We start from the raw sequence: 18,467 nt of genomic DNA, 5'->3' as shown, positions 1-18,467 counted from the left end.
TTTGGTCAAAATATCTTAATATAATCTAAGACTTGAAAAACCAATGACACCGACCAAGCAACCTTTCAGTTTAAGCATCAACACACCACAGCGTGCAATTATCTTTAAACAGTACGTATAAGGAATGCTGTTAAGTTATTGAAATCTAGAATGAAGCAGGAAAGGCCTGACTACTCCCCACAAGACAACATATCATAGAAATTTACTGCTGGGCACATTGTACACGTGGACCCGCATCTTCATCTTCATCGTAGGCTTCCTGCTGCCGCTGCTGGCGCTGTCGCCTCATCTCCTCTTCAATATTAACATCATACATGGTGGTCTCTTCACACTCATCTGGTTCCATATTTGAAATGTGGTTGCTTGGCCTCGGTGGCAGAATCTTCTCCAGCGCACGGCATTGATCAGGAGAGAACACACCTGTGTCAGGAAATTCAACATTGAACTGGACATAAAGGCGGCCCTTCATGAATGGCCTCCCATGATGAGGCATTCCTTCATCATCGATTGCTTTATATTGACCTGATCGAAGAGAATAGTGACATTTAATGCCAAAAAAACCAAGGCAATAGATTATCTCAAGTCACCAGAAGAAAGAATTGGTGATAGAAATATACTCGGGTGACATGAATATAAGATGCTTACCAGGTTTAACAACTTCGCCTGGATTTGACTTAATAAGCAACTGTCTGCCATCAAGATGTGTCAGAACAAACTGAAAACCACAAAGTGCCTCTGTCAGACAGAGAGTATGATCAATATAGAGGTCATCATCCTTCCTTCTGAACTTTGGGTGCTCCTTAAGTTGTACGACGAAAATTATATCTCCTGTCACCGTATCCGGCTGCAAAACAAGGCATTGCAAGCAGCAGGATACATATTAGGGGAGAGAAGTAACAAGAGATTCAGAGAACATCTGACCCAAAGACAACAAGCACAAATGCAAAATAAAATAGAAGAATGTATAACTAATTGAAACAGTAACAAAAATGCTGTTTATCATATAATATCAGAATATGTTGTATTCATAGTTAGCCTTGTAATTTCTAGCAAAACACATACATGCTGAAAGGTAAACACATACAAACGTAGAATCTTCTGAGGAAAAAAAAAATTTAAATTGACAAGAAGTTTAAAGCTAAACAAGATAAACTATGAGACACATGATCCTTTCTTACAGCTTCATCAGCTTCTCCTTGGAATACAATCCTCTGACCATGTTGCATTCCTTTCTCAACATGCACCTCCAAGACCTTCTTTTCCTGTACAACTTTGTTCCCCTTACATTGTGGACACTTGTCCTTGTCACTGATGACCTCACCTGCAAAACAATTTATTCAGAATAACATTCTAAAGCAAATGCTTATGTTACATGAAACAAGCAGGTGAAGAAAAAAAATTGACAGCACCTGAGCCTCTGCATTCAGGACAAACATGCTGCATCTGCTGGATCATGCCTAGTCCAATTTGTCTAGTAACAGTCCTCATTCCTGTCCCTTGACATCCATAACATCTCCCTGATGCTCCACTCTTCGAACCTTTTCTGAAATGATCAACAAACAAACAAAACACAGAAAATAGATTCCTGAATGACAGATGCGAAAACACTTCTTATTGTTGTAGGTACAAATGGCACCATAATTATCATAAAAATGGAATAAACTGAATTGATAAAATTGTGAATACTTGATTGGTACTTCTTCCTAGAAACTCTAGGACATGCCAGCGTCTATGCTAAGATGTGTAAATAATATGAGCATCAGTGCTTCCACCAAGAAGAATGAAACAAGCAAGATAAAAGAGTGGCTCACACCAAACTAAAATTGTACACACTCCACTAGTATGAAACAGATTAATACTACCTAACAGTTGACACCCATCTTTGCTCTATCCAATTGGATAATTATTAATTTCGTAAACATGATATCACAACGTTCTTGGATGAAACGTGGCTAATATCACCCCAGTACAATCTTTTTTAGCAACTCAGTCTGGGTCAAACCAGGGCCTGTCCAATGTGTACCATGTTTGCATGATGTTCAGAACATGGCATTAAATCAATATGACACTAGTGCTAGTTGACCTGTGGTTTTAAGGGATAAAGCCACAAATAATTTTATCCCAATCCAGATCAGCTTATTTGATCTGGGATGGCAAAAGCCAATATGAAATGCCTCAAAAAGATCAGGATCACTATTCTAGGCCTCCAAATTATTGGGCTTGTAGTCCATAAGGTTGCCTCTTGACAAGTGGTCTTAAAGTAGACCTTATACTAAGCTGTGTAGCAGGACCAAAATGGAAAGAGCTACACCTGGTTCAGGATGTTGGCACATTATAGTCTGAAGCCACTGGTGAGCTGCATTGTGGGCCTCAGATGCAACATACTAAGGCATGATTCAGGGCTATGCAAGGTGCCTGAGACCTTAACAAGAATAACAAGACTTTAAGTGGAGAAGATTATTACACCCTAGTATTTCCACATCAGAAGTGGGAGGATGTTGTTGTTTATGGGGTTAGATGATTCTAAAGCATTTTTAGTCCCAATGATTCTAATGGGTTGTTGGTCTATCAGGCCGATCATGACAGATAAGGCTGAAATCCAAACCTCAATGAGCTTCCGCCTAAGAAAAACTTAAGCATGCCTTTAATAGCATTAGATCCTATTAAAATTTATTAACAATTTCAGAGAATAGGTAACAATGTACAATTTAAAAGCTAGTATATAGGTAAAGTGAAAGTGAATGTACTTAAGCATGCCCAAATTAGATTGAATTAGCAAAACAACTCAAGAGTTAGTATAAAGGTAAAGTGGAAATACATCAGTCAAATCTATAGCATTTAATACCAATAACAAGCTCATGGTGAGTTAAGAAATAGCACATATTCTTCCAATTAAGCTAATGAGCATCATGGATGGAATTTCCAAACAAAACAAAACAAAAGTGTAGGATCTTAAGACGCATACCCTTTGCACTTTTGGCATAATGCACTTCTTGATAGTGAAAGTTTTTTTGATGTCCCATTATACACGTCTTCCAATGACACCTTCAGACTGTGAACTACATCTTCACCTTGTTTCTGCCTGCGGCCTCTCGAACTGCCACCTTTAGACCAAACAAATTCAATTGATAGATACTCAATAGAAATCACAAAGCAAACCAAAAGGAATAGCAAGAGAGATCTCCCTCACCACCAAAACTACCACCACCGAAGGTGCTACCACCAAAGAACTGCTCAAATATGTCAAATGGACTGTGAAACCCGCTGCCGCCACCACTGCCTCCTCCCATTCCCTCTTTAAGTGCATCTTCCCCATATTTATCATAAATTTCTCGCTTTTCAGGATCACTAAGAACTTCATATGCTTGAGCCAACTCCTTAAACTGCTCCAATGAATTAATCAACGGATACTAACCATTAACAGAACAGGAAAGGCAAACAAAAGGCAAAAGTAGATTAAAAGGTCTCACTTTCTCAGGATCTCCACCCTTATCCGGGTGATTCTTTATGGCGGCCTTCCTATAAGCCTTCTTAAGCTCATCCTGGTTCGCACTGTTGGGAACGCCAAGAACCTCGTAGTACTTGGTGTTATCGCTCTTCTTAGGTGCACGCCCAAACATGATAACCGATTTCTCAGGTCCCGAACTCCCCTACCTTTCCCTACGAAAACACGACCATAGTACGAATCAAGCAAATGATACAACAAAAAGCAACCAAGAACTGATATTTCCCCCAAGATCACCACAAAGAACCCAAAATACCGACATTAAACGAAAGAAATTAGAAGGGGAACAGGAAATCGAAGGCGAGATCACTTGTTATCGAGATAGGAACGGAACCCTAACCTGATGCAGAGGGGGGAACTGGTCGGAGGCGGTGGAGGATGAGCCGAGGCGGTGAAGCACCGAAGCGAAATCGAGGAGGAGAGGGAGACTCCGAGCTTTCCCAGCCCTTCAATGTAGTTCGCAGGGTTGGTCAGCAGTTAGGGAGATCTGTACCGCCGATGACGCTGATCCTACGGTCGATGGCTCACGTGGGAGGACTAGGGCATGACGCCGGCTCGGCGGGGGCCACGTCGCTTGTAACGAGACGCACGCCGGTTCCGCGTGAGCTTGTGTCGACGTGGCCCGACAATATATATATATATATATATGCAAATCTATCCCAAAATATATCGAATAGACGAAGATACTAATGTCAACGGTGACATGAGATTCTTGGAAACAAATGAAAATACTCTTGTACACTTTCTATTCTGAAAGAGGAATGAATAGGGTGGTCAAAAGCAAATAAGCATTGGTCGAGAACAAAACAAATAGCCACTTCCCATCAACAATATTGTGGATTTGGAGATTTAAGTGCACATAGTCAATAGAGATTCATTTGAGTTCTTGCTAACGAAGAGGTTTTAATCAGGTCTCTTAGGGGAACTCTACACATCACCGTATCACTTGTGCTGTAGTTTGTTGTTTGTTTCACTCAGATGTTAAGAATAAGTAACTCTTAAACGTTCCTTCAAGTAATCGCCGCTTCGAATGGGAGGAAACCTGCAAGAAAATCGAGTTCATGACCCAAATCAAACAGGGGTGATAAGAGAATCTAAAATACGAAACACAATAACAGTTATAAGTTGTTTTGGGAGAACATTTGCGGAATACATTTGATGCGCCTTTTAGTATATTAATAATAATGGAAATTTACAGAAATCCTATGAATACATACTAGGATTTTATAATATGGATCACCTTATATAGCTTTTAATCTGCCTTGACAAATATTAAACAGCAGCAGCTGTTGCATATGCTTGTTCCTCATCAAACAAATAAAATAATTCTACAGTTTTAAGACTATACTAGACTCTCATCAATGTGGACCGACAACTAGAATGCCATCTCAAGATGACAGCTTGTATTTACCTCCAGAAGAACCATTGAGAACAATTGGTATATAAGTATGCTCAATAGAATGTAGTTATGGAATATGCGTCCATCTATGAGAGAGAGAGTGAGAGAGAGAGAGAGTAATGAGGGTCTTAAAAACGGTACCTTGGTGGATGAGAGTCACTGCAGCAACTTTCTAAGCATTCAACCAGGCAATCAGGATTTGGATCAAGAAAGAATGCTACCTGACAAAGTCATTATGCGTTTGTCAGCATTACTTATAGCAATCTTCGGTTAAAAAACCTCAACAGAATCACTTCTGGCAATTGTATGTCTTTCACAAGACAAAAACAAAAACAGGAAACCACAGAGTAACAACTGAAACGTTAAAATCAAGTGCATCAAAATTTTGCTTTTTCAGGTCTACATAAATATATAAAAGATTAGATGAGATAATTACAGAATAGCGATCTTTTCCAATTGCCAGGACTCTATGCAATGTGGATCTGCAAATTATGGTTAAGAGATATGTACTCTTAGATTACTACATCAGAAAATACATGAAAAACAAACTAAACTAAACTTCTAATGTGTTGGAAAGTTCAATCAAATTAATTTAAACAGTATATAAGATTGAAAATTTACCGAAACAAACAGTTCGTCCACCTCTCCAATAAATCTCCAACATTAACAATGAAAGCTCTGCAAAAGTATACCCAGCTAGATTTCAGAACATAAGGCATCTTCTATCTGTGATTCAAATTTTCAAATATTCCAACGGAAAGGACATATTCATGCCAGATTATTATCTTAGACTGGTTTATAAAAAAACTGAGCAAGTCGGCCTTTTTCTCAATTGATATTCACGAGTACAGAACCTCATAAAAGAAAAAAAAAAACAATAAGTGGAAAAACAGGTATGGCTGATGATTTACACTTGCAAACTGTAGAAAAATATGCAACCGTCAGAACAATGACTGCAGATCAGTAAGTGTTAGGTTTAGAAACACAAGTCAACTGGGAAATGTACAATATAATCCCTGGTTTCAAGCTCAGAGTACAGGCATGCATTGGATAAGGAGCAACTGCCAAAGTTGAATACCATAAGCAAAATATAATAGCATGTTAAGTCAGATAAATGAGTGAATTGTGGGAAATGTGAAACATATAAGCTGAAAAAAAAATGATAAGATGGTGTTAAAAGGGAAACATAAATTCTCCATTTTAAAAGCTCTTCATGAGAGAATCATCTCACAAATCTCCTTGCAATTTACAAGGCACTTTTTCTATATAGTTTCCACAATAATATGTAACCTCCTGCACTAGAGAAATTTTAGTATGCTCGTGCAAAAGAAATTTAGCTAATTCTGCACAAACATATATAATACATATGGATCCATAATGGATACTGGTGATAATAAACGATTGTGTTCAGATTGCAACCAATCATGGATCACATAAAATATGAAATCCAATAGCAAGTCCATCCATTAGCATTTACAATTATTTACAGAAAAAGTGAGACTTCTTGTTTATACTTACCCATTAACGTGATGTACATTTTCCCATAGTTGTGGATTGGTATCTTTTTCCCTGCAAATCTAAATAGTTCCAACGTGGTATCCATAAATACCTTGGAAAGCTGGAGAAACATACATATTATTTACTCTCTGAAAAAAAAAATACATGTTCAGTAGACATGCCTGAAGACCAGGGACTCCATCAGTCACAAGAAGTGTGATAATTCCATAGTCTGAATGTGCCGATGCTCCATATTTACCATTATCACAAGCAGACAACTCACCTAAATATTGTAAAAGATTAGTTTCATAGTAAGTTTGATCTGTATTACATAATATGACCTTTTAAAGAATATTACATAATAAGACAACTCAACAAAACAAAGTAGATCTTTTAAAGAATCGACACATAATGATAATAATAATCCATAATTGTTGCTGCCCCTCTTGGAAACCAAACTATAAACTAAATCAAACAAAAAACTAATAATAATCAACGCATTGCTGCTGCCCCTCTTGTAAATCAAACTAAAAAACTAACAATAATCCACGCATTGTTGCTGTCCCTCTTGTACACCAGTGCTATTTTTGCCATGTTGCCTTGCCATGACAATTCGATGTTTGCTTGACCCACTCTGATGCTACTTTGTCACGTCCTTAGCTGGGATTGCCTAAGGCGTGTAACACCCAATCGATATTCTTATGCGAGTCAAATCTAGACCTTAACCTCGTGCAGTCCACAAAGGAACTGCACAGAGAAGAAGGCACAAAAAGGACAAGATAAATGGGATCACAAGTAACACAAAGCAATCGATTTTTAGTAGGCACAAAAAGCTCTCGAAAATGGGTTGAACGATCGTACACAAAGGAGGTTTCGAAGGCAAGTGCAAGCCCAATGTTCACTTAGCAATTTCATCGAACGGAAATCAGACACACTGAAGGCGTTGCACCACCTCTTAGACATAAAACTAAGGCCCCGTCCAACCTTGTGCCACCTAGGGAGTTTCAGGATGCTGTGACAGATGACGTTTCGCTCCACAAGACCGTTAGCCAAAAATCAGCCCATGGCACACGAGGACGGGGCTATTTTGACTATTTTCACCTCCGCACAGCTTTGCATAGCAAGAAACATTTTTGAGTTTTACAAGACAAACAAAAAACAAAAACACTGACAACAATTTAAAATGGGGTTGATGGTAGAACTTTTTGCCTCGTACATGCTGCTTACGAGAAAATTATAACACCCTCGATTAGTCTCATATCGAAAATGGACAATGAGTATACTACTATCAACTTCAGCTTAAGTATTTTGGCCAATGGCTTGGGCCAAATGAAGTTGATAGGATAATTAGCTTATCAGACCCGGGTCGTGACATTTGGTATCAGAGCTGACCTAGTATTTGGGTATGGTAAAGGGGTTCGAGTAGGAAAGGGCTACCCGTAGATGGAGTCAAAGGACTCGTCACGACGTGGAGCCACCACTAGGCTACGCCTCACATGCATCATGCTAGGGTTTGATCTAGGCTATGTTGGGCCTTGACGAGGATGTCAAGCCTGAGTGGAGGAGATTGTAACACCCCGATTAGTCCTAGGTCTGATGAGTGGACTACTATCAACTTCAGCTTAAGCATTTTGGTCAGTGGTTTGAGCCAGATGAAGTTGTTAAGCCAGTTAGCCCATCAGGCTCGGGTCGTGACATTTGGTATTAAAGTCGACCTAGTATTTGGGCATGGTGAGGGGGGTCGAGTAGGAAAGGGCTACCTGTGGATGGAGTAAGAGGTCTTGTTATGATATGGAGCCAATATTGGGCTGTAACTCACATGCACCATGCTAGGATTTGATCTGGGTTATGCTGAGCCTTGACGAGGACATCAAGCTCTTGAGCGAGGGTGATTGTAATACCCCGATTAGTCCCAAGTCTAATGAGTGTATTACTATCAACTTCAACTTAAGTATTTTGGCTAGTGGTTTGGGCCAAACGAAGTTGATAGGCCAGTTAGCCTATCAAACCCCGGTCATGACAAAAACACTAAAAAACAACGGAGAACAAGAACCGAAAAGCATCATGGACAAGCATCAAACACCTTGATTGCATTGCTGCTTCATGACACAATGAAAGCACAAAACCTCAACAACATCAAAGTCCCAACATTTATATTTATTTAAATACTTCGTTTGGGATTACAAGTTAATTACAGTTAATATTACAAACTTTCCTATAAAATGTGATAGTATAGATACAGATATGCTAGACAAGAATACCGTTAAGTGGCCTCACATAAGCATGAATGCAAGTCAAGTAATAAAGAAGCAATAATTAGGGACAGGACTAGAGAGTAGTGTTGGCATAAGATAATAAAGTAAATTTGATAATAATACCTGGATAATGCAAAAGGCGAACAGAAGCCATTGGAAAATCCCATGCCCCTATTCTCTCGAAGAAATTATCATCTAGGTTCAAAGACAAAGCTATCAAAGATGCTAACCTTTTTGCAACAGACCTGAATTTAATAAAGCTCATCAGAATCTCAGTAAATATATCATATGTTCGGCCTCAAGACTTGCAAGCCAATTAGATTTGTGCTATTTAAAGCAAATTAAATAAAAATTAAAGCAAAGAAAGTACTGAATTCCTGTTATGATCTCTTTATTTGTGCTATTTAATCATGATGTTTACTTGATTTGAACTTTACTCTCATCAAAATAGCAATTATTATCTTAATCACAGAGGAATAACCAGAACAATCATGTGGCAGAGGAAGGGGGGACTAACATGAGGTAGTTGCTCCATTTAGACTCCTGTCCCCTATTTCTGACCCTCTAATTTTACATTCTAAAAACACTCATTTGTTTTGCTCTTCCTTACATTCTATACTCTCCCTCTACCAACTCTGTCCCACCATTATTATTAGTGATTGAATGAATTCAAAGGACAAGCAAGAAGGCAACCAGGATCATGTGGTCCAGAGACAAACAAGATACTCTTTTCTTCTCATTCATGGGCTAAGACATAGTAACTGGTGGCTGTTTTGTTTGTTCTTTGTGCTTCCTTTTTGCATTTATTTTTCACTTTCCAAACTCTTCCATTTGAAATGAACTGTGAGACTTTGTTCACTTTCGACTCAAAATAATGTATTCATTGTTGTTATATTTCATTATGTAAACATGTAGAACTAAAAAATGTAGTTATAAAATAACATTTTCTTGTTATGTTATTTAAAAATGACAAGTACCTTCATCCTATTACCTCATTTTAGCAAAATCATTACTGATACGGTTTGTTACAATTAAGAGGCAATTAAGTAAAACTAGGAAGCTGCCTAGAACCCATGCAAGCCCATAGGCAATCACCTAAACCCTGCAAAGCACTGGACATCTAGGTGGTGGAGATAGCTAAATTACCTAAGTGAATTGTGTAGGCATCTAGCGACTGCCTCTGACAACACATAAGATTTCAACTAATCACAATGTAGCTAATGAAGATCTTCCTGATCTAGTACCAAATACCCAAGGTAAAATTCATGGTCTCTAAAATTTTCAATTTCAGTGCCACGTATAATAATTGATACATTTCAAGGAGATCATATGCAATTGTTCCAATTCTAAATTGTAAACATGATGTAGAACATTAATCAAGATCTTCAGCACTTTGAATATCGTACTTATTATCATTCAAATCAATAATTTAACATAACCAATAATCACACAAACACAAGTATCAATTCAACAAGGATTAAAATATTAGTCCGATACCAATTTTGGTCACTATAAGAATGGTGTGGAACCAGAATACCAGGAATTATAATTAAGATACATAGATGAAGAAATTAACAATGTAAATACAAGCAACACATAAGGGATGTGTTACAACACTTTACAATATGTAACAATGACAACATAATAAGAAGAAACTTACATCACATCTTGATGATATGATTGCATTGTATCTCTCCAAAGTGGTAAACTTTCTGACATGCACATGCCAAAGACAACGTAGGTTTTGTTTGTTAGAGTAAGTATGAAAAGTATGACAAACACACCACCAAAACATGGGCCCATATTGGAAGAAAAACATTATCATCATATGTATACACGATGAAAAAAACCACCAAACTGAAAAAAACCAGAGATAAGTAACTTGAGCTCCTGTCAATCCATAGCTGTTCGACAAAGAAGACCAATTCACCTGTAAGCTAACAGTGAAAAAAAAAGATACCTTCGGAAGGCCACTGATTCAAATCATCTTGTGAATTGCTTCCAATGTAGAAACTCTCCTTCAGGTCCCCTTTTGTCAAAAGAATAAGAAACGAATCCAAATCAATTTTTTTTCAGATAAGAGAAAATATACATGTGGTACATCAAAAAATAGTTAAATAACATGGTGTATGATGCTCAATACACAACAGTCTTAAGCATAGAGTGGATCATGAACTACCCCAAACCAGGTGGCATACAGTAAATGATCAGGATTTATTTAAACATGATAAAGATATCAAGGTTTGTGATCCACAAATCCTTGCAATGATCTCCTCATGACAAACCCTAAAGAATTGGAAGAGGAGAGGAGGGCCAAACATGAGCTTTGGGTCAAGCAGAACAAAACAAAACCAAAGTAAATAAAGCTTTGTCCACTGCCTTTGTGTGACTTCTGTCCCTGACAATATCAATGCCTGGTATAGAGATATATGACAACCAGTATGCTGTCTGGCATCAAGATTGCAATCATCTAATTCTATCTAAGACTAACAGCACATTAGCAACACCAAAACATGAAAGCAAATACTTTCATATTAAACCTCATGCACCTCTTCATCATAAAGTGTAATATCCCTCATTTTTGAAATGTTTATAAAGATTTGTTTGTAATGTAAGGATCATTTTTTAAATGTTTATAAGGATTTGCTTGTGATGTCAGAATCAAATTTGGAATGTTTATAAGAACCTATTTTGAATGGTTTATAAAGACCTATTTGTAAAAATCTGAGGATCTATTTGTAAAATCTGGAAACCTATTTGTAAACCCTGAAGACCTAATCGTAAATATGAATAATACAAGGACTAAACTGCAAAATACACAAAAAGACAAATTCCATTGCCTCTACACCTTTGCCTTCGTTCTTAAGGAACCTGAGAAGACAACATCTGTGGAAAAGAGAGGAAAAAAGGGAGAAGAAGAAGAAGAAGAAGAAGAAGAAGAAGAAGAAGAAGAAGGGGTAGGATTTGGGGCTTAGGGTTTTAGCTCAAATCCTTTCATTTGGGATCTAATCCTTCAAAGGCAAGTATTCTAACCCCATCTTACAATAATCTTGATCTCTGATTTCATCTCAATTCTGAAAAATTCGAAAGATTTTGACTTTGCACATGATATCTCCCTCGTTTAGGAATAAAACTATAAATCTGAAATTTTTCGAGATTTTGACCTTTCTGCTTTATGCTAGCCATAACTTTCGGCAACAAACTCTGATTTGGGTAAACCTAATTCATTCGAAAATAGACTTATTGATATTTCTTTTGATACCAAGATTGACAAATTTGGAGTCTAAATACCTACCTAAACTTTTATTTCAATTGACCCTATGAAATCTGTAAAACAAAGATTGTAAGTTCTGACCATTTAGTACTATTTTACTTCTAACTATCTGTTAAAGAATCCAGTTATGGCAAAACTTACTTCATGAGAAACCAGACTCATTGATATTTCTTTTTATACCTTATATGAAAGATTTGAAGTACAAATGCCTATTGAAACATCTGTTCTAAATTCTAATCAACTCTATAAATTCTGCAAAACAGAGATGACGTTCTCTAACCTTTGGTTGCTAAACTGTTTATAACTCCTTGCTGGAAACTCTAATTCATACAAAACTTAATTTATCTGAAACTAGATTAATATATCTTTCAAATGACACCGTTTGAGCAAATTGGAGCATAATTGGTTATTCAAATAATTCATGAAATGTCTCTCAAATTCTGTAAGAATCAAGCTTTTATCAATTTTGTCTATTCTTGTTTCATGATAATTGAGATCTGTAGGATCATATTTTAGCACAATCTAAATGATAAACATGATTTTGCTCGTAGAAAGAGATTCTGCATTCTACTCACATTAGGAATTGACAAGCAGACTCCAGAAACAGCATAAACAAGCTATGAAACTACCGAAGTTGTATTTATTCTGACCATCAAAGAGAGGTCTCAAGAATTGAACCATTTATGTATATGTGAATAAATAATTAACATTTCAAGCCTAAATTAGAGAAAGAATATCAGCAAATGGAACATGCAGTACTTTAGAATAAAAGACAGGAGAGTGGGTTATCCACTCTAGTGATGCCAGGTCATCTTAATTTATTATTTGTTTAAATAAATTCTAGTAGTTTAGCAGGATGTTGCAAATGTCATAAGTATACAAATGATGACGTCATCTATAATCCTAAATTAGATACCAATATTGTCTAAAGAGAAGGGGAGAAAAACAAATAAAAAATAAAAGGAGGCAAATCTTTTGTATGATTGAAAATTCTAAGGAAAGAGGAAGGGTATGAGGCTTGAATTTGATTAAAGATTTCATCTCTAAAAGGAAGTTTCGTCATTCTATAAAGATAGATGCCTATTGATATAATAAGAGAAAAGATTATTTGCCAAGAAAAATTCCGAAATTTTGTCTTCCCAAAAGAAGAGAAAGATAGGCAATTGATTTTACTTAACGTAATTTTTTTCTTATTGAATAATTTTCCTTTTTTATTCTGCTTGGAATGTCTATAAAACAGGAAAGAGATTATAACTAAGAGATGAATCAGTTGATAAATGTAGGAATAATTCTTTGCTCATATTATGTGTTAGTGATGTGAGACAAAAATATAATTTCATCGTATGCATGAAAAGTGCAGAGGTATAAGATCTTTGGTCTTGGGAGTTACTCCTTGAAACAGAGTAAGTTTGTTAGTTCCCTTTACTTAAATCCATATTAGGAAAAACTTTGTTGCCCATCATGCTTTTGTCCTACATTAGATTAGTAAGCAACTTATCCTACGTTAAGGAGAGGGTGCAAAAGATTTGAGTGTAGTGCAGAAGTGAGTTACGTCAAAGAGAATTGGAAGCCCATCTGATTTTTCATTATAATTTTATTTTCTGATTTAGAGGGTTCTCAGTTCTCATTAAGCAAGCATTGGTGTACTTGTAAATTGGGTACCAAGTACTCATTCCATTTAGAGATCAATTTGAAGTGCCTTAATTCAAGAGTTCAAACAAAAAATGGACAGCACAACACACAAATCTCCAACCAACACGGTTTGCAGACTTTGCTCTATGAGAAGAGAGGTGTTTCCATAACCCAGAATGGTCACTCAAGATGCAAATGAGCAACTTTAGTATGGTATAAAGGCTCACCCTTCAATTTTAATAAGAGTCAACTATGGAATCAAAAAGTGACAGAATGAGACTTCTAATAAAAGGGAAAATAGGCAACATCTTACCTTCGAGAGAGTCCTATTTAGGGCAAAACGCAGTCAACTATACAGTAACTCCTGAATCTTGTAGTAAAAACATGATTAGGTCAAATGTTTCTCAGTTAGAAAGCTTGTTCTGAAGGTGTTACACTGGAAGTTTGTTTTGTCGGAATATCGGATATTCATTCAGGCCTCTTTGCCTTCTTTAAGATCAATGGGAAAGAACCTAAATGATTTAAGTGATTATTGACTTTCTGAAGCATTTATAATTCTACTTCTAGTACATGACCACAAAAAGTCTTTCGATCACAGCAAGTAACACACTATAAACTATCAATAATATCTATCACTGAAAGCAAATCTACTACCTGATTTAAAAAAATCACATATATAAAAACAAGGATTGAAATTTCGTACCATACCGATGTACCAAGCTTTGCTCGGTACGGTACGGTACGACATACTAAGCGGTATGCCAAGGCAAATCGAGCAGTACGCCAAGTCGTATCGAGCGGTACACTAAGAAAAAAAATAAAAATCAATTTTAGGACCGAGCGATACTAAATATAAAAAATATATATATAATATATATATATAAAGATATAAAATATATATTTTTATATAAAAATATAAAAATCAATATATAAAGATATAAAAATATATAAAGAAGATTACCGAGTGGTAGCCTCGTCGTCATCGACTCATCCTTCTTCTCCTCGTCGCCTCATTTGTGGCCTTTGACGTCAAGGAGATGGGGAGAAGAAAGACGACATCGGCGATAGTGGACGAAGGAGACTGTTCGAAGATGAAGAAGGTCGGGGTCTTTGTCACCTTCCTCGTGGTTTCCTCTTCTGCCGCTCTCACCGCCACCTCCTCCTCCAAAGAGGTACGACTCTCCTCGCTGTTACCTCCTAGATCGGGATCGTCAAGGGAGGGCGACGTCGGATCGGGATCGAGAAAGGGCATGGAAGACAAGTTCGCGCTAAGGTTCGACGAGCTTAGGTTCATCGAGACATTGGTGACGACGCATCAGTGACTCCGCGGTCCTCTTTCTCGATGCTTCTCCCTCTTTCTCGTTGCTTGTCCCTCTTCTTCGTCGCCTCGACTTGCCGCAACTAGGCTAATACCGCCCGGTAGCGAGTGTCCTCGTGGCAGTCAGCTGGCGGACCGGTACGTATCGCCCGTACTGGGCGGTACGAAACGGTATTAAAAACCCTAGATCAAAGAACCTTTGAAACGCAAGATGTAGATCCTACCCATGCATTTGCAACGTCACATCTAGATCCTACCCAGATGTGTCTTCCTAGTCAGATTTAGTTTTACATAGAAGTCAAGAAAATTGATGCAATGTCATTTAGAAACCAAGTATTACAAATACAATTACTAGAACATCAAACATAAATTATTTCGTCATTCTAAACAAGATAAGACACCACAGTAAGCCTATAAGCAATATGATATTGCAGCGAATACCAAAGAGACAAACATATAAGCATGAAAAATTGCCTTTAAACTCAGTCGAAGTATCAAGAGTCTCAGCATATAATGGAGTATAGCCTCTATGAGCATCATTGCGCTTCAACTTCATCTTCTCTTCCAGAGGTAGTGAAAAGAACTTCTGACTCTCTTCAAATACCTTTTGGAAAATACCTTTGCCAATCCCATGATTTATTACATAAAAGAATCCATACTCAATACATGCCTGAAAAAATATTAGGCAAAAAATTGTATTTATATCAAAGAAAAAGTAAAAAAAAAATATTCCTTCGAGTTTTTATAAACTCACAATAGCGATTATAAACGATTCACGTTAAATTAACGTAAGAACGATTAAATGAGGTGTAAGGGATAACGAAAGATGGGTTCAATAGCTCACTAAAGATACATATATCAGAAAACGCCCAACGAGATTTAATTGGTCAGAATAAAACCAAAAACAGCGTTAAAGAAACAAAACATGAAGTTTAATTGCTCAACATGGATACACAAACGGGTCTCGCAAAGGATGACGAACACGAAGCGGTGTACAATAGGGGAGTCGTATTTGATAAGGTTTGAATAGTACTAGAGCGAAAGAATGCATCTGTGTCGAAAAGATACAATCTTTTAAGAGTCTTGGAACAACCGGAAGTAGGGTTTCGAAAAGGGGACCTGGCGGATTGATTCAGCGACGGCGGCGCGATCGGGGGAGGAGAGGTCGATCAGAGGAAGGCTGAGGCCGCTCGACATCTTTTAGCGTGGATCCCGATTCAGAGCCGCGCCCGTGTCGATGCCAGTCGATTTGAGGTTGAGGCAATAGAATAAGTTTAAGATCCTGGCTCTGCAAGAACTAAATGAGCACTCCGAGAGTCGCCGACACCATACTGTGAGACGACACGCGTCGTTTTCCGAAATAGTCTAATAGAATTATCAATGTTGCTTCTGTGATCAGTATTCCAGTGGAACGTGCATTATCGTTATAAAAGCGACTTAGGAAGATCGTTGACTTAACGTCACATTGACCGAACGAGAACCAGATAACACTTTTGACTTTTCTGATGATATAATTGACTGTTATGGGCATCCAATTGGGCAATTCTGGCCACCTGGGGATGGTTAAGACGCAGTATCATCCTCTGTGAAATCACGGGTATACAATCTTATCGTCTATTTCCATGACTAGAATGAATCCTAATCTTGCAGATATGTAAATGTAATAATACCTTAAAGATCCATCCTTATTGATCAAAAAGTTCAGATGGTATCCGATTGAAAGATCATGCATTCTCTTAGAAACAAAGAAACCCAATAAAATTCTACCAAATGGAGGGAGAAATTGCTGGAAGACAACAAATGAGAAGAGTGTAAATGGAAGAAAGGCAGAAGAAAATGAACAGGTTCACAAGATCATCCAAAGAATCCTAACAACACTCCTGAGCAACATAGTAAGACCAGAATGTAGTCTAAAGACTAAGCATCGCATCCTACAAGTTTAAGATCGCAGCAAAAAGGACTTGTAATACGAAAGACAACAAGAACAGAAGGCCAGAAACATGATGAGCAATCATCTATTGGAAGGAGTTGATCCTTAATTAGGAAGATGGAGGCAAGAATCCTGTTGTCAATCTACATCATTTACTTTCTACTCTCCAATGAAAAGTATTTATTTTATATGACAGTGCAAAATTCTCAACAATAACACATATATTTAACTTGCTATTAATTAAGGGAAACAATTATGTGCTACCTATAAGAAATTAAGGTTTACCTTTGAACTTGAGGCTTGGAATCATTATCCATCCTCCCTCGAAATGCTCTGGAAGTCTGCCTGTGCTTGGATCCTCTGTTACAAGCAAGAGTGAAAAATCTGTGTTCTCTACGTCTATATGTGTGTGTGCAGGTCAATGTGTGTGCGAGAGTGCACCACATTAAATGCGTCTTGGAACCACAGTAGGACACAGATCATAGCAACAATAAATGAGTGTAGTTTCAGAGGACCTCGTTATGTAGCATGCATCTGATAAAAATTGAGGGTTAATCCGATCCAGCAAAAGAGAAAGAAACAGTCATGCAGAATTTAACTTGTTAGCAACACAGAACTGGGGAACTGCTGAAGCTCTTGTGGGGCAAGTTGCAACACATCTTACCATCCAAAAGCAATAAATCTTATAAACCAGTAGTTCCATAAATCCATTGCATGAGTATCTAAATTTCTTAAGAAGTGAACCAAACAAAGCCATCATCATGTCATGTTATCACTTACCAGTCAACAGGAAATAATCTTGCTCCCATCTCAACGATGTGCAATCCATCCAAACTACAGAAAGCACTGATTACTTCAAAAGAAGAAACATAAAAATGAATTGTATAAGCAGGGATGCGACAAAACTAACTGGTGGAAAGATTTAGCATGTAATGATAATAGAGAACCAAGGTCAGACACAAACTTCTTTATGTCATCAACATAGTTACCATGTATTCAACATAACTCGAATAGGAAAATTAAAATGAAACTTTTGATATTACATGCCACAATCTAAATCAAAGACAAGTTGAAATAAAACTCGAGATATTACATACATGCAAAAAAGTCATTTCCATGCTTCTTGGAGAAAAATGACTAGATTCTGCCAATTGCAAAGAACAAACATTGAATTAAACAATTGTGACTCATTAGATAAAGATGCTCTGCCAACAGTAAGATAAAAAAAAGTTAGCAAGATAACGAGCACAAATGAAGAAAGCAATCCTCTCTGCCTCATGGAGTGAGGTCAACATCAACGGCAAGGCAGAGCAACAAGCAGGGTTCTTTCTCAAAAGCAAAATGAAGAAACCAGCAACAAAAGGTGGCATAAATGATAACATGAAGGGACAATTTGACAACTTAAAAAAAGCTTACAATTACATAAACTAATGTGGAAAACCAGTAGTTCCAGAGATCTACAGGTTCAAAACCTTTCACCATACCAAGAAGCATACAACCTCAGTTTGTACTCTTACTACGCTAAAACAACAAATTCACGAAACATAACACTAAAAGATGCATGGACTAAAGAATCTAGTTCAATCCAACTTACTGTAGAACAACCCTAAAAGAATGTGTTTATTTCTCATATATACTCTTTTGCTGACAGCTAGAT

The 18,467-nt window shown here is 37.3% G+C and overlaps 2 protein-coding genes across 2 annotated transcripts; both read right to left on the bottom strand.

Annotated features, from left to right (window-relative positions):
- On the bottom strand, positions 1–4,001 carry LOC103993294 (chaperone protein dnaJ A6). Its single transcript, XM_009413305.3, has 8 exons — positions 3,846–4,001; positions 3,471–3,660; positions 3,191–3,383; positions 2,966–3,104; positions 1,410–1,543; positions 1,179–1,321; positions 646–844; positions 1–522 (listed from the first exon to the last, which is right to left on the bottom strand). Exons 2-8 carry the CDS (start codon positions 3,618–3,620, stop codon positions 203–205), a joined length of 1,278 nt encoding a protein of 425 aa, XP_009411580.2. The 5' UTR covers positions 3,621–3,660; positions 3,846–4,001; the 3' UTR covers positions 1–202.
- A 191-nt stretch (positions 4,002–4,192) lies between these two features.
- LOC103993295 (2-oxoglutarate-Fe(II) type oxidoreductase hxnY) lies at positions 4,193–16,272 on the bottom strand. Its single transcript, XM_009413306.3, has 11 exons — positions 16,000–16,272; positions 15,355–15,550; positions 10,617–10,685; positions 10,317–10,368; positions 8,780–8,901; positions 6,584–6,684; positions 6,423–6,481; positions 5,526–5,582; positions 5,341–5,386; positions 5,046–5,125; positions 4,193–4,547 (listed from the first exon to the last, which is right to left on the bottom strand). The coding sequence occupies exons 1-11, from the start codon at positions 16,075–16,077 to the stop codon at positions 4,487–4,489; spliced, it is 921 nt and encodes a 306-aa protein (XP_009411581.2). The 5' UTR covers positions 16,078–16,272; the 3' UTR covers positions 4,193–4,486.
- Between the last annotated feature and the right edge of the window lie 2,195 nt (positions 16,273–18,467).

The sequence above is a fragment of the Musa acuminata genome, chromosome BXJ3-8, assembly GCF_036884655.1.
Source record: "Musa acuminata AAA Group cultivar baxijiao chromosome BXJ3-8, Cavendish_Baxijiao_AAA, whole genome shotgun sequence".
NCBI lineage: Eukaryota > Viridiplantae > Streptophyta > Magnoliopsida > Zingiberales > Musaceae > Musa > Musa acuminata.
This window is presented reverse-complemented; position numbering and strand designations above follow the sequence as displayed.